General features: G+C 41.2%; 1 protein-coding gene across 1 annotated transcript; it reads left to right on the top strand.

Moving 5' to 3' along the window:
• The first annotated feature begins 586 nt into the window (after nucleotides 1–586).
• Nucleotides 587–16597, top strand: LOC135501251 (epithelial-stromal interaction protein 1-like). Its single transcript, XM_064793269.1, has 7 exons — nucleotides 587–1173; nucleotides 2366–2424; nucleotides 6980–7060; nucleotides 8665–8738; nucleotides 13841–13924; nucleotides 14206–14267; nucleotides 15221–16597. The coding sequence occupies exons 1-7, from the start codon at nucleotides 725–727 to the stop codon at nucleotides 15258–15260; spliced, it is 849 nt and encodes a 282-aa protein (XP_064649339.1). The 5' UTR covers nucleotides 587–724; the 3' UTR covers nucleotides 15261–16597.
• Nucleotides 16598–17198: the final 601 nt, after the last annotated feature.

The following is a 17198-nucleotide window of genomic DNA, read 5'->3' as shown; positions in this document are numbered from 1 at the left end:
GTAAATTATATATGGCGGCTTAGATATGGTTACTGGATCAACATCAGGACATTCTAGGCCAATGCATCACACCAAGAGCACACGTATAAGCTCGAAGGAGTCCACCGCACTGGCTGGTGAGACCTTTAGGTCACGCACTTGTAATTAAAGGTCAGGTCGAGGTTGTACACGAAAATAGTGGATAAGGGTCTTATCATTTTTAAATATTTTTAGAATTTAGTATGATATGTGGGGCTAAACTTTTTGACATTTTGAGATTACTACACAATCTTAAAGGTTCATGTGAATATGTTGGAACCATACACTCCAAAAAGTCAACGGTGAAAATGATTGAAAAAAAAGCACCCCTATGTTCAGACCCCCAAACCTTGAATTTATCATGCATAACGTACAACGAAAATTTCATGGTTTGACAGGCTAGGATAGGTCTATTTGCCTGTGAAAGCGTTCCTCCCAGATTACGCCTGGGAAAAAGTTATGAGCTGATGGATATTGCCTATTTAACTGGAAAATGGCTTAAAACTTTATTACAGGTACGTGGCCTTCACCGTACCTAATGACGTCATTTCAAAACTAGGGAATTCCCACCTGGGTATTTTCCAAACAATGCCGAGATGCGATTCACTGAATCAAAACAGTGCAAAGAAACGCGGTTTTCCCCGAAGTATGGGGAAGTACAGATGATATTGTTTTAATCTATTATTAGCCAACCTGTTAATACACAATGAGCAGAGTTTACACTAGTAAACCCGCAGTTTCACGGCAGCCAGGCGGTAATAAACCTGTCCCGAAAAATCCTGACATCAGCAGAAAATCGAAACCGGGTCCTGCATTTTCTTGTCCTGGTCGCACAACAGGTGCTGGTATTAACAGTCACAGGGGGACTCCTTCCCAGCCTAAAACACGGACATATCAGAACAGCAGCCAGAGCAGGAGAATGAGTGGTCCAGGGTATTCAGGTAGTGCTTACGGTAATGGTACCAGGGGTGCATATGCTAGTTCAAGTGGCCAGCAACAGTCTTTGTATGGACAGAGTCCGACTCGGAGACCATGTGATCGTCGTCAAACTCAAGACCTTCGCCCTGGGTTTTCTGCACAGCGAAGTGGATTGGGTTTGGAAGATCAGGACCGAGGGCTAGGATCTCAGCCAGTTGCTGAGCGTAGACTGGAATAGTAAGTTTACAGCCTTCGCCTTTCATTCTTGCCTTTGGCCAAGACGAAAGTAAGGCCTTCCCGTAAAGAAAAGGCACTTTACTTTTGTGATCATCTCCGTGAACTGTCTAGTTTCCCCGCCAAGGCATCGCCGCAGAATGTTTACCTCTTTTTTTTTAAGTTGGCAGGAGAAAAGATACAGTGAAGCCATTAACTTAGTTTCTGTATTTGGGAATTGCCCAAAGGGTCATTAGCCGATCAGGGCAGTCTTGATAACATCCATCCCCATGAAACGTGACTTGTAGGGGTCCTTTCACCTAAGCCAGCAAGGGCAGATATTGAATAAACATAATGGTCATGATGGTGCGTGAATGGCCGTGTAGGCCTACTGAATATGAAGAGAATGTCAACGATGCCGTCGTACAAATAAATCCAAATACATAACAATTTAACATAGTCTAGATACCAGGTTTCAGCAAATTTGTATACATATAATAACAAGAATTCATAAAGACTAAGAATATGAAACTTCAGAAATTAAAAAAACTCACGTTTTTTTCACAAAAGGGTGTGTAAAAGATTCCTGAACTCAGACACTAAGAATTTGGAACTTCAGAAATTAAAAGCACTCAAGTTTTTTCTCAAAAGGTTGGGTAAAAGTTTCCTGAGCTCAGATACTATTGATTCATTGTTAAGATATTACCAAGATGATAACTTATTGTTATATTAAGCTCTGAACTTCTAAAAATATAGGAGATACAAAGCATTTCGTCTAGACAAAACTGATGATTTTATTTCCCGTGCAATGGCGTGATGATGGGCATTCTTTGTCTAAGAGGGTTTTAGAACCTTGTTAAAATACCATTTCCTTATTAAATTAGCCTAATAACAATGAATAATCGCTACTAAACAGGTTACACAATTTGAGGCATGTATTTTTTGACAAAAATCAAGCAACAACCAGCCAATAGTAATGATAGTCATTGAATAGAAGTCGAATTATCTTGCAAAAGCCCCCTATTGTCAAAAATTGGAACTTTGCTAGTTACGTTGCTGTATTCTTAGTCTTTGTGAATTCTTGTCTTGATAATAAATGAGTGCACTGTGGCATTGTGTATAACTGCATTTCTATTTTCCTGGACCACCAGTATTTACTAACAGCGTATCCCTTTGTATAGTTCTAATGCTGTACTATATCGTCTCCCATTTTTAGCCGTGGAGGCTATTCAGTGATGCCACCGGATGAAACAAGAAAACGTCAAGTGGAAGCTCGTAAGTAAACGCTCCGTCATTGCAGCTTGACAAACCTAATTCATGCTCTTGGCTCTAGGTAACCATGGGGACGATGTTGTAAACCAGACTGCCCTCTGCACAAAGCCCACAGACAAGAAATCTGGCCAAATGTTTTCTACTGATTGGAGCGCCACCTTAAGTTTCTTCTCGCGCCTTCAACAACCCTCAATATTTTCAAGTGGCATGCTCAGACGAGCTGATCCTGTCAGGGCTCTCGGGCTCCACCTGTCCGCTTTAGATTCTTGCCTGCCAAGGCTAATGAGTGACATCTCCCCGGGTTTGTTTTTGGCTCACCGTAGGGGAGTCTATACAACACCGCAGTGTCCGTCGTCCGTCGTCGTCCGTCGTCGTCGTCGTCGTCGTCATCGTCGTCGTTGTCCGTCGTATCCTAGTTCAAAAACAGTGGCACGTTTTTTAACCGCTAGGCCTATGAACTTAAAACTTTGTACACATGACCCCCTAGGTCAGATGACCCGTGACACTAAATTTCTGTCCGATCTGATTCTCTACTTGGCCACCAGGGGGCCAAATGTGGATATCTAAAAAGTGTGATATCTCGCTTATTAGTGACTTGTTTTCGATAAAACTTTTGTGGTAAGTACTCATAGCAAGGATACATCATACATCTTACGGGTTTTTAATTTGATCTACTTTTCAAGGTCGCAGAGGTCAAATGGCGTGAATTGGCCGTTTGAGTGTAACTATGGCACGTTTCTCAACCACCAAAGCTATGAACTTGAAACTTGGTACATATAACCCCCTATATCAGATAACCTCTGGTGCTGAATTTCAGCCTGATCTGATTCTTGACTTTGCCACCAGGGGGCCAAAACTGAAAAAGTAAGAAGTGCAATAGCCTGTTTATTAGCAAATTGTTTTTGATGAAATTTTTATGGCAGGGACCCCTAGCAAGGTTACCTCAGATGTTGCACGATTTTTCGGATTTGACGTACTTTTTAAGGTCGCAGAGGTCAAATGGCGTAAATTGGCCGTTTGAGTGTAACTATGGCACGTTTCTCAACCGCAACAGTAATGAACTTGAAACTTTGAACAAATGACCCCCTAGGTCAGTTGACCTTTTACACTGAATTTTGGTTCGTTCTGATTATTGACTTGGCCACCAGGGGGCCCAAACTCAAAACTCAAAAAGTGTGATTTCTCGCTTATTACTGATTTGTTTTTGATAAAAGTTTCATGGAAGGTACTCCCAGCAAGGATACATCACATATCTTACAGGTTTTTGATTTGACCCACCTTTCAAGTTCACAGAGGTCAAAGTTGAAAACTTTACCGTTCTTGGTACGTTTTGTCGTTGTTCAATGTAAAGAGTTTTAATTTTGTGTAATGATGCATCTAAGAAGCCACTATTTGTATGCCAAGTTTCAGCCAGATCAGAATTCAAATATGGCCGAAATTGCATGTTTTGTGGGTTTTTCCTCGTATTGTGGCAATCAAAAGGTCGTGAGTTCAAACCCCGGTCAAGGACAGCCAAAAATATTTTTATTTTTCATCTTTTCCTTTTTTCTTTTCTGAGTTCTATCTTACATTTTCTTCATTTTTTTATTCATTTGGTGCCAAAGATTTAATTTGGCGGCCATCTTGGAAATCGTTTTTTGCCGATTGCTGTAGTGTAACGAGTGATGAAATTGTTATGGTCAGGTGGATGTGTCTACATCACATATCACCCTGGTTTGTTATTTGACCTACCTGTCAGGGTCACTGAGGTCAAAGTTAAAAATATATTCACCATTGTCATACTGTAGCACTTTCTGTAACTGTCTACTAAAAATACTTACGGTGAGCACAATGGCCCCTGGCCGTTTCATTTTGGAGTGTTCCTTCTCCTAGATGCCTTGCCGGCCAAGGCTGATCGAGCAGCATCTGCCCGGGTTTATATCAGAGTTTTCCATCTCCTAGACTAGTTGCCGGCCAAGGCTAAGGAGGCCAGTCTCCCCTTGGACGAGCTGATCCTGATGGAATCCTATCAATCATGCATAAAAGAGGGCACAGTCTATAGACGTGGACAGTTGATAGCGGTGCAACATTTCCTAGATTGGACTGCGCATATCTTTTTCAATGGACCAGTGGGGCACCTCATTGGTGTCCCGGACTATTTGTACATGAACACCATGCCAAGAAAGCTAATAAAAGGACATACAGGTTGTTCAGAGAAATTCCCATAATCGTCAGCACCATCGGTAGTTGAATAAACAAAATATGGTTATGTTTCCCAAATCAATGTGCTAAGCGGTTCCCACTCATGACGTTATCTGACGTAACCTTTCACATGTAGATTCCAAGTAAATGCATTGTTGTGGGCCAAAAGAGGTCACGACCAACGATGTTACTCAAATGTTCAATGCAGCCCTGAAAATGTCTTGCTTTTCGTCAAGGTTCTCAACTACTAAATAAGGGATTGGTCAACCTTGAATAAACTTTTTACCACTTAATTTCATATTTTCAGAATCATTGGATCACCATCTGTCCATTACCCGTAACATTTATGGTATTAGAAGACTCCAGCGGCTCTTTCGTTGGTTACTGAAATTCTGTGATTTGACCCGCTATCAACGGGCCATGTCTATAGGAATGCCTGAAATGAAAGTGTCATTTCAGAGAAGTTTACTGTTTTGCATCGACCGCAACACGCAACAACCACCCATTAACATTTCAGCTCACCTGGGTGGGCTTATATCATCACGTCTTGTCCTTTGTCTGTCTGTCAACAATGGTGGCACATTTGCTCATGTTGAGTCTAGAAAGTTGAAACTTGGTGTATGAATGTCGTATGACAACATGACTTGACACACAAAAAATCATCGTCATATGACCTACCTTCTGAGCACCAGGTGGCCATCATTGAAAACCTTTTTTTGTCATATTTCATGAACGCTGATAGCTAGAGCCATGACATTTATTATTGTCAATATTTCTGATGATACTACATCAGAGCCACAGCCAGTTGCTTTTTAGCTCACTTCTGGGGAGCTTATACGATACCGTGGCGTCCGTCGTCGTCAGTTAGCGGAGCAAGTTTCGTCACCCTTAGGGCTGGATGGCTAAAACTTGGTGTGATGGTAGCTTTGGGCAATATGCCCAGACTTATTTTTCTTGTTTTTCGCGATATGACCTACTTTGTGGCCTCCAGGCGGCCATCTTGGAAATTGTTTTTTTCCCTTTTAAGCTAATGGTTGTATATAGAGTGACGAAATTTTTATGGTGGGTAAGGTTGAATGACATATCACCCGGGTTTTTGATTTGATCTACTTTTCAAGGCCACAGAGGCCAATGTTCACTAAATCACCGATAGGTGGCACCTTTTGTTTCTATTTGAGCTGGAAGGTTCTCAACTTGTGAGGACATGTATCTAGGGACCCTCTATTCTATCCCAAAAATTTGTCCCGCTCGGACTTCAAATATGGCCGTCAGGCCGCGATCTTGAAAAATTAAACAAAGTCGGATTGCAACCAAATTTCATGTGATTGTATATCTATGTCTTGCAAACAGGATAAATGGCCAGTAAACAGTAAAAACAATAAACATTGCTGTTTCACCTTAAAGGGAACTGAAACCGCCAAGCCAGTTCGTATGACCTCGTTTTCATTTCCCGCGTATCGGGTGATCAGAACGAGGCATGAATGAAACATGGCGCCTAGCTGTCAATCATTGAGTGACGTCACTACTATGGAATTTACTACGAAAACTCATGAATGAAAGATCGCATGACTCACGTGATTCTCACATGATTCTCAATAATAACAAATTGAACTGCGCATGCTCGGGCACTGGGGGCGGAGCTACAAATCTGAACTCGAATAGGAAGTTGGAAGTTTGACTTTCTCGGGCGGTGAAAGTCGAAAAGTTGAATAAATCGCTCAGCGGTTCCAGTTCTCTTTAAAGGGACAACTTGGGCGGGGGATTTACCTGGCCAGGAGGATAATGTGCCGACTTGCCACCATGCACCACCACTTGTATTGTACTATTACACTGATGCCTTTCTCTGATAACGATTTTCACCAGTGTTGGAAGGCATATTGGGCATGGCTTGCGAATTTCAGGGAGGCCCAAAGTTACACTCCGTTCTAGTGTATTGTGTATTGCAGTTCAAATAGTTTTCATCAATCCTGTTTGGAGAAGTTGCAGTCCTGCTGGAAGGCACTTTTGTACAAAAACCCAACAATGCCCAAGTTGGCCCTTTAAAAAAGACAAATTCAAAAAAAAACAATAAAGAGCAAAAAAAAATGTATAAGAAAAATTGAAAGTAAAGGCAAAAATGACTCTGTTCAATTCTGTGAGACCTTTAGATTTGCTAAGTTTTGCCCTTCAATACGGAAAATTTCTGTAGTAAGAACGAAGCTTGTTCTATTTTATCCCACTGTGTCCAAGGAAAGTGAGCATGGATTCCCTGGGAATTAAGGATGTAGAAACATGGAATTTCAGGCTAGAGGTTAGTCATGGTAGGAGAAGTTAAAACGATAAATCCAGAACTGATATAGCACATAATGTTTTCAAAATTGTATCTTTTGTTCAACAGAAGCAAGGAAGGAATCCGAGGAATATGAGAGATATAAAGAACAGAAGAAGCCAGGGCATATGTCCTATGTTGGCACTGCAGGTTAGTATCGCAAACCCAAAAATACAGTATAACCTCTCCAATCAGGATACCTCTCTATTAAGGACACCCTTGTGACTGAAAAGGGCTGTCCTTAGTAGAGGGGTGTCTTGATTAGAGAGGTCAAGTTGAACCGAAAGAATCAATTTGGGACCAAATCAAGTGTCCTTCATAGAGAGGTTGTCCTTAATAGAGAGGTGTCTGCTAAAGGGAGGTTCCACCATTAAAAGCACCAGGGTCCGGTTGTTAGAAAGCATGTTAGCACATAACATCATGCTGATATGTTGTTACATGTGCATTGATGTACCGGTACATGAAACAAGATGTCAACATCATGTTATAAGCTAACATGCTTTCTAACAACTTGGCCCTGAATGTTCTAGTTTTGATCGGGTTTTTTAGCTAACAATACCATGGGAGAGAGAGCTATGTGATCACATCTTGTCCGGTGTCTGTCAACTTGGCGTTCTCTGTGAAAAAATTTTGGGTCGGGTGCTGCAGCCATATTTTGACACAAACGAAATGCATAGTGGAGAACTCTGTGTCATCCGTCAACAATGATGGCACAAAGTTGCGACTTGGTGTCTGGTTGACTGTTGACAACATGACTTACAAAGTACCAAAAATTATTACAATCTGAGCTTTTTTTCTGGCTCAAGTCTAGGCGGCAAGTCCAGGTGGCCAGAAAACCTTAGTCAATATCTTATGAACTCTGATAGCCATAATCATGAAACCTTTCCTGTGGTTTTTGATTTGATGTTCTTTTCAATCAAGGTGACAAACTGGCCGATGGTGGCACGTTTCGTAACTACTGGAGCTATTGGGTGATATGAATAAAGACTAGCAAATGCTTTTACTTCAATTTTGTACAGAAAGACCTCGTGTAAATGTACATGTACATGGAGTTTTAGATAAAAGCATTTGCTAGTCTTTATTCATATCACCCAATGACTTGAAAATTGGTTCATATTTAGCTCAGTGGCCTGGCCTATGTTATGAAATAAGATCTTACTGACTGAATTGTCGGTCCGGTTCGATTCCTGGTTTGGAACAAGGTGGCTAAAATCGACACTGAAACTGCCTGATCAATGGTAAAATGTTATCATATGATTTGAAACATGACGAATCGCACCGGTTTTTGATTTGACCTACTTTTGAAGGTCACAGAAGTCTAATAGCGTAAATTTGTTGATGGTGGCATGATTCGTATTTTACTGGAGCTATTGACTTGAAACTTGGTACATATCTAGCCCTATGTTATTAAGCCTTGCAGACTGAATCTTGGTGCTGTTCGATTCCCAGTTTGGCCACCAGGTGGCTAAAATTGAAACCAAAGGGCTTGATCATTGGTTAATTTTCATTAGAATCATCCATTCACTCAAGTCTTTTGTTGCCCCATGTGAGCGCAACATCCCCAGGATATCTTATTTGAGTAACAGCATCTTTAGGCTTTCCCTTTACTTTCTAAATCAGACTTAAATTGTTGCTTTCTAAAAGAGACTTAAAATGTGACTTGTGACTGCATGGTTTTGCATTGGAGGGTCACAGATGAGTAGACTTCATATATAGAACCATTATTTCTTTAACACTTGTGTCTTTCTTCAAAGGTGGTGGGCTCACAGAAGAGCAGGCGCGTGCCCGAGCAGCAAAGGAACATTCACATTCCAAATTTAACAGTCTAGTAAGTAATCTCAAGTTTTACCCTATTCATGCGTATTTAGGCGCATGAGCATATAAACGAAAACTGCTTGTTTTCAACCGTGTTTTACCTGGTCAAATTTGCCGTTTTTAAGCACATGCACCTATAGATTTCGTGGGGTCAATTCTATACTATACTCTTTCTTGTACTGCGTGGTGCACATGTGACTGCGCAGTGTCCCGGTAGTATGGGATTCTTGTATGGCCGATGCAACAGTCCTTTACCTCGCACACTGTGCAGTTCCTGCCCGATTTTTGGATTGTTATTGGATTATCGTCACACATACAATATGTGCGTTTTGGATTATAAACAGTATTAGATTAAATATAACCAGCATTCGTGTACTTGGAAGAATAAACAACACAGGTTTTATGAGTTATCTTCGCTTTTTTTTTTCTCATTGTTAAGCACATGCGCTAGTATTCCGGAGTTAAGCTCACCCTGAATATAAGCACAGTTCGCCTCACAAAACGCTCAAAGTGTGAACATTGCTTGTTGCTATCACATGGTTGTTGTGGGGTCAAGCATGACGGGGTACTTCACATCCACATTGGGTATCAGAAAAGGAAAGTGTGGGGCCTACTAGCACGTGGCTTGTTGTATAGGATACATGCAAACACATATATTCTATCTAACTCTAATGTTATTGTAAAACAACATAGAAATATATAAAGTACATACAACAAGATGATTCGGGAAGACCAAGTATAGACCAAGTGGTCTGAATGACACTGCAACTGACAGGTCATGCAAATTAAGTAAGCCAGCTGCCCAAGGCAAGCTACAAAGTTGGTGATCGCAACAGTTCTTGCTAAGGATTTGACCAAACAAGAATTTGAGTGGTCTAGCCGGGAATCCACCACAAGAGTACTGCAGGTGCATTTACAGGAACTTCCCCTCAACATCAAGAAATTAGATGCTGGGGGGGGGGGGTCACTCGTGATAACATTATGTTCAGCACCCATGCACCAAAATGTGTTGATGGGGGTGTTTTTGGCTCACCGTACGGGACGGTAGTCTATAAAACACTGCAGTGTCCGTCGTCGTTGTCCGTATCCTGTTTCAAAAACAGTGGCATGTTTCTAATCCGATGGAATTATGGACTTGAAACTTTGAACACAGGACCCTTCAGGTCAGGTGACCTCTGACACTGAATTTCGGTACGATCGGATTCTTGACTTGGTCACCAAGGGGCCGAAAGTGGAAACCTTAAAAGTGTGATATCTCTCTTATAAGTGACTCGTTTTCAAGGTCAGAGCGGTCAATTGGGGTAAATTGGTCGTTTGAGGGTAACTACACTTAAGCTATGCACTTGAAACTTGGTACACATAATCCCCTATTTCAGATGACTTCTGATGCCGAAATTCGGTTTGATCTGATTCTCAACTTGGCCACCATGCAGTGGCCAAAAAATTAAAAGGTAAAAGTGCTTGCTTATTAGTGACTTGTTTTCGATAATATTTTTAGCTCACCTCTTAGCAGAGGTGAGCTTATCCCATACCGTGGCGTCCGTCGTCCGTCGTCGTCGTCGTCGTCGTCGTCGTCGTCGTCCGTCGTCCGTTAGCAGGGCACGTTTCGTAACTGTTAGAGCTATTGAGTTGAAACTTGGTACACATGTACCCTTATGTAATGACACCTGGGAGACCAAGTTTCGGTCCGATTCGTTACATGGTTTGGCCACCAGGGGGACAAACGTTAAAAGTGAAAATATGCAATATCTCCCTTAATAGTAGTCGGGAAATTTTGAAAAAAATATGGCAGGTACTTCTAGCAAAGGTGCATCATATATCCTCCGGGTTTTTGATTTGACCTCCTTTTCAAGGTCACAGAGGTCAAATGGTGTAAATTAGCCGTTAGGATGTAACAATGGCACGTTTCTAAACTGCAATGACTATTGATACCAAATTTGGTACACATTTACCCCTTAGTCAGGTGATCTCAGGGACCAAATATGATTCACCACTTGACCACCAGGGGGCAAAATCCAAAAACCCTTTAAAATGTGATTATTCCTTAACTTCTTGCCCGATTGCCACCAATTTGATATCATGGGTACATCTAACCACCATACAGTATATGTCACACAGGTTTTTAATTTGACCTTCTTGTCAAGGTCACAGAGGTCAAATGGCGTAAATTCGCCGTCAGGCCGTAACTATGGCACGTTTCTTAACTGCAATGACTATTGATCACAAATTAAGTACACATGTACCCCTTGGTCAGGTGATCTCAGGTACCGAAGTTTGGTGCGATCTGATTTGCCGTTTGGCCTCCAGGGAGGGGGCCAAATCCTAAATTCTTCAAAATGCCATTATTCCTAGTAATGACTTGCCCGATTGGCACCAATTTTATATCATAGGTACATCTAATTCTAACAACCATTCAATGTGTCACCCGGGTCTTCTTTGATTTGACCTACTTTTCAAGGTCACAGAGGTCGAATGTACTGTAAATTGGCCATTTTGGGGAAATTGTAATTGCTTGGACCTACATCAAACCTAACACTACATGACACAAGACCATGCTCTTTGTCCATCTTTCCTCCACATGAGGTGAGCACAATGGCCCTGGCCATTTCATTATGGTAGGTACTCTGAGCAAGGATACATCACATGTCGTACCAATTTTGATTTGACCTATATACTATACATGTAGCATGTTTCTAAAATGAATTCCTATTAAACCACCAAATATCTATACGGTGAGCACAGTGGCCCCTGGCCTTTTCATTTTTTGTGTTTTTTTCAGTTGGCAAAGTGTGACCAGCACTGGGCTAATAGATCCCCATCTTTCTGTCAAGCCCTGCAGTATCCCTTGTACTACGTTCACACTGAAGGCGAATTGAAACCGTTTTCCGGAGAGTACGGTCTAAATCGTTTTCAAGCCGGTCGCGTCACACTTGGCCGAATGCGCATTCTTTTTGGATTTAAACAGGTTAAACTGAATTTGCAGTGAAGATGCGCCACCTATAATTGCATTGTTAAACTCACTCCCGCGCTCGATCCATTTTTGATGCCACTCTAGTCTCCAAGATCCATACCAAACGAGAAACGAGGGGTAGAAACCAAACTCGCACTACGCTCAGTGAGGAAATTTAAATCAAATTGTAAGGAATAAAATCAGTGCCTCATGTGCCAAGATTGCCATAGAAATTTTACGTCATTTGCTGGTTCTGTTAGCTGGTTGGATGGATGCGCCGTGGCTATGGAAATGATCGTTTTTATTGATGACAATTATTTTTATGTATTTTTGGTTAAATGGACAACGGCAATGTCAGAGAATGCTGATTAAGCATCATTTCAGGGTGAATGTGAAAAAGTTGGAAAAGCGGGAAGTCACGCTGTGTGCATGCTCATTACCTTAATGCATATTAGGCACGTCACACTCCGAATTCCAATGCGGCTTGGCCAGAGAGACTTCGCTGATGCGTATTACAGAGCCGTATTTGTTAAAGCGGTTTGAAAACGGGACAAAGCGTCTTGAGTTTGACACCCCAATGCGTATTAAAGTTTCAATGTGCAGTCAATTCGCATTAAAACGCTAGTGTGACCACCGCATAAGGGGATGCTTGAAAACACACCATTGCCTTGGACCCCTTTTCAATTCTCCAATATTCAGATATCAAAATCTAGTCATATTGCCCTAAATTCGAATTGTGGGAAATACATAACTACCATGATCTGGCTTTGGGTTTACCAGCAATTTTAACTGTTATTCTTACACAATCGGAAATATCTTACCGATACAAAGGACAGGACAAGGGTGCGTGTGCGCAAAGATGCCTATCACTAAATATCGAAGATTATGATGACCAAACAACTTCATCGGATCTCTGAAATACACTTGATATACATTTTCTTTTGTAATAGTTCCTTATGATGAGACCTGAGACAAAGTTTTCATCAACCTCACCGGTTGACATCCTCATGTCTTTGGAGTAATACCCAGTAAGCAGCATAGATGGCAGCACTGCACTGGGAATCAAAGTTCATGCTGTTACTTCTTTCTGGGCCCCGCCTCGGGTCCCCCAGGCCATGTCGCTCCGGGGTTTCACGAGGCTGTCAAAGATGTGTGAGAGGTGGTATGCCCCATTGTCTCTGTTCATCAAAACCAAGTTCCACCTGAAGGCTATTGCCTCACGTGTATTGCATCACGTGTATTGCCTCACGTGTATTGCATCACGTGTATTGCCTCACGTGTATTGCATCTTACCATTTGGGAACATGGTTATTGTCCACCCTATGGTCTCAATAGGCGTTTTTACACGGTGCGGGTTCAAGCCAGATCGAGACTAGTTCAGGTACCAGCCGGTTTATTTTCCCTCGTGTAAAAGCGAACCTACCGTCCTGAACCCTCCTGGTCCGAGGCGGGTTCCGATCGCCGGTCTCGGGTCGGTGTAGGCCGGTGGAGGAGGGTTTATTTATGCGTGTAAAAGCGAACCGGCTCCGAGCAAGAGAGCAAGAGCTTTCTTTCCATACAAATGCTGTGTACCAAAGCAAAAACTCTGCATCTCACCGGCGCCATGGTAAACCATTTTGTATTATTTGTTTTTGTGATATTTTCGTACCTCCACCGCCAGCAGATTGATCAGCGCCACCAATTGACGATGTTAGTGACGAACCGGCCTGGAGCCGGATCGAGGCCAGATCGTCGAACCGTCCCCGTGTAAAAGCGAAATGAACCGTCCTGAACCGAACACGCCTCGTGACGGTTCAGGAGGGTTGTCTTGAACCAGCACCGTGTAAAAAGGCCTTATGGTAGGCAGATGGACATATGGCGAATTCCCCTTTAGTTTAAGTGCATATTAATTTACACCCATTCCTTTACTTTTTAACACCTTTTGTTCTGGGGTGTATAGGGTGCAGCTTTTAGCTACCCCTACCTTGCCGATTCAGAAAAACGTTTTGCTGGCCAGGGATTTATTGCATGGAGTGACATTGAAAGTAGACTTGGCATCAGGTCTTACCAGATCAAAAGGATTTGCACATCGGGGTTTTGGTGTATTTTTGGTACTTTTTCTTCAGGGGCATGGTCAGTCATGCTTTGTGACAATTTCTTATTAAAAAATTGCTTCTGACTTACAGCAAAAACGCCAGCAGTATCACGATGAGGCAAGAAGGAAGGAGGATATGAAATATGAGGAGAAGAAAGCCCAGGCCAGAGAACAGGTAACTTGTCGGATTGCTGATGTCATAAGACGTCAATAGGCCCAATTCATGAAAATTAAGCTAGAAAAATAAGTTATGTTTGACAACTTTCGGGCATTGGGAAAACAGTTGTTTTTGGGTAATAAGAACATGCGTGGGCTGGTGAGGGGTTATGCACACTTTGCGATGCTATTTTTGAAATTAGCATTCCCATATTACCCAAAAGCGATATTGATGAGGGAGAAAACTGCCCATACATCATTTTGTAAAGGGTTGTTGATGAGATATTTTTAAAATTTCAGAGTGAACAAAATGAGAGGCGTGAACGGGAACGACAAAAAAGCCTTGACCACGACAGGCGAATGTAAGTCACATTAAAGGGGGATGTAGGCAGGAGCTAGGGGGTCTTATGGATGGTATGTGGGTGACTTGTATACACAGTTGATACGGGAACGGTTGTTTTTGAATAGTGAAAAATGTATTCTGCAGTTTCAACCGTGAGATAGGAGAGACTGCTATGGGTAACTTCGTGACCTAGTTAGTGCCGATAGTCTCCCTGTCAATCAGCGATTCTATTTGTGACGGACTGAGTTTGACGACATCACCGTCTCCTCCTGGGATTGAGCGGGATGTGCGGTGCGTCATGACGGGAGAGACACGGAAACGACATCAATAAAATATAGAGTGATTAGATTCGGATTTACTAGTTACCCGAGTGTTCTTCGAAGCTGATTAAACATCAGGTTTGTTGCATGTTAACCGACAGATTTTGGCGGTTCACAATAACAGTCAGCATACAGGTCAAATTGATAATCAATGCAGTCTTATAGACTGACGGCTCTCCTTTTATGACACAGTTGAACTTTTATGGAGTACCTGTACTTTTAGAAATCCTTTAAAATGTAATATGACCAAACATAATTTCATCATAAAATCGGGAGGTTCTGGTGGGATATGTATCAGCTTGGTGTGGTCATATAGGAGGTACAACTGAACATGCCCATCATCTAAAAATCGTTTTCAATTCGCCCACAATGCTTCTATCAGTTTACAGAGTTTCTCAAACTTGGGCCTGGTTCTTCAAGAGAAGTTTTGTCACTCATGCTGGCATAAACTAATTAACTTGGCATTAAGTTTTTAAAAGGGCATTATAAAGCTAAATTGAGTTAACGCCAGCATTAATGACAAAAATTGTTTTGAACAGCCTGGCCCTGAACAACAAGCAAATATTAGCATTGGTTGAACTCCTTGGCAAGCCATTGAAATTCAGTGTCTTGTGGTATTCATTTCACGATGGTTTTTTTTTCTGTTTTGTAGGAAAAACGATGCATTCTTCAGGAAATGGGATGGAAAGTAAGGTTATGGAATGAACGGAAGGATGGAAATTGTAATCAGAAGTTCTGGCAAAACCAGTTGCATGTCACTAAAGTGGAAATTGAAAGATTTCTGAAATCTTCATTTCTTAAATTTTGGAATAATGGCTGTCAAATTGCTACTAAAAGATATCAGCAATCAGCAAGATATATATCATATATCATGCTGATATCTTATAGTAGCAATTTGACAGCCATAAGTTGTGAAATGCATGGAGAGCCTCCAACAATTCCTCTGACGACATGTGACTGGTTTTGAACATCAGTTATAATTTTCAAACATCAGCAAACATTCAGTGGAAAAAATAAGGAAGGAGGGTCTTTAGGGGTAATGCATGGGGAAGGGAATCTAAAAATCAGACCTTTTCGTGCGTACGTACTAAATGGATGGCCCCGAATGTACACATACATTTTCAAGGCAGTATGGTTTTGCATGTCGTGGCAATTTCCTTCAACAATAACTCAAAATTGTCTATTTGAACATAGCTCTGGTGTATATGCACTGTAGTGTACTCTAATCCTTGGCCACATGTCTCACTGCTTCGAATTATTAAACCTAGCACAGATAGATGGGAGATTAATTAGGCAATCATCATTGTATTGCAAGCCATGTGAAATTTGTGTTTGTAGGTGCAAGTATAAATTGCATTGTATATTTGTTTTGTCTTGCGTATGGTTTACAATGGTCAACTGAACAGGATTTGATTAAATGAATGTAAATAAATAAAAAACATTGTAATAAAGTATATAGGCCAGAGCCCTCTTTTTTACACTGTGTACATTCAGTGTTTGTTGTTGTTCATAAGTTTTGGTTGAAAAAGTACACCTAGGACCAATCAATCCGCACAAAATTTTATATTTGTCGAGAAGAACCCTTTGTCAATATCATAATAAAGTTTCACAACATTCCAATACCGATTGCCTGAGAAAAAATTATATCCGTACAGCATATCCATCAAATCGTAACTGGCGCATTGATATGGCCCTATCAAAATACAAAATCTAAACTGACCAGTAACCACATTTTCTTAAATATATTATCAGAAAGCATATTTCTGTGATGGCCTGACTCTGTAGATTTAGAATCAACCACAAATTGAGAGTTTATTCCACTGTGATCCATCCCAGCCATGTATTTACCACAACTTTACATTTTGATAAGCTCTATTTGACTGTGACACACTTCCAGTCGTGGATGAATACACGTCTCTGCCCTATAGTTGGTTTCATTTATTGCATAGTGTATATTTGTTTTGTCTTGCTTATGGTTAACAATGGTCGACTGAACAGGGTTTGATTAAATGAATGTAAATAAATAAAAACATTATAATAAAATATATAGTTGGTTACATTTATTCATGAATTCACAAATACAGACATTGGCAATGACAATAAAAGAAGATTAGATATACTGAGGTCGACAGGTCATGCTGGATGCAGTGTGTGAAATATGGTAATATTCACATGGAATTCTTGCTGAGGAGCTAGAGATATTTGTGCCAAAACGAGCATGATCCACTCTTAAAGATATCTCTCATGTTGTACATACTTGAAACTCGTGATTTCTTGTGTCTACGGCCATTGAGTTGGTGAAAGAAAAACCAAAGAACGTTTTGCAACCAAAAAAAACTGTCGGGCAATGGTTATGCTGCAGCATATCACTGAAATTAAATGTAAGCTGTGCAAGGAATCTTGGATTAAAATCGTAGATTTTGCCAGTTAAACCTTGTAAAATGTTTACAGCTATTGTTGAAGATGAGGGATCAGTCGTTCCCAAAGATAATGAACTGGAGCCAAAAATTTGGAAGCTGACCTATGTTGTTGGCAAGCTTGGCTAGTTTAGGGCAGCCCAGTCAATTGACCAATGTTGTAAGCTTGCTGTGCTAGGGCAGCCCAGTCAATTGACCAATGTTGTTGGCTTG

This window comes from Lineus longissimus, chromosome 17 (genome assembly GCF_910592395.1).
Source record: "Lineus longissimus chromosome 17, tnLinLong1.2, whole genome shotgun sequence".
Taxonomy (NCBI): domain Eukaryota; kingdom Metazoa; phylum Nemertea; class Pilidiophora; order Heteronemertea; family Lineidae; genus Lineus; species Lineus longissimus.
Note: the sequence above shows the minus strand (reverse complement) of the source record. Positions and strands in the feature narration are given on the sequence as shown.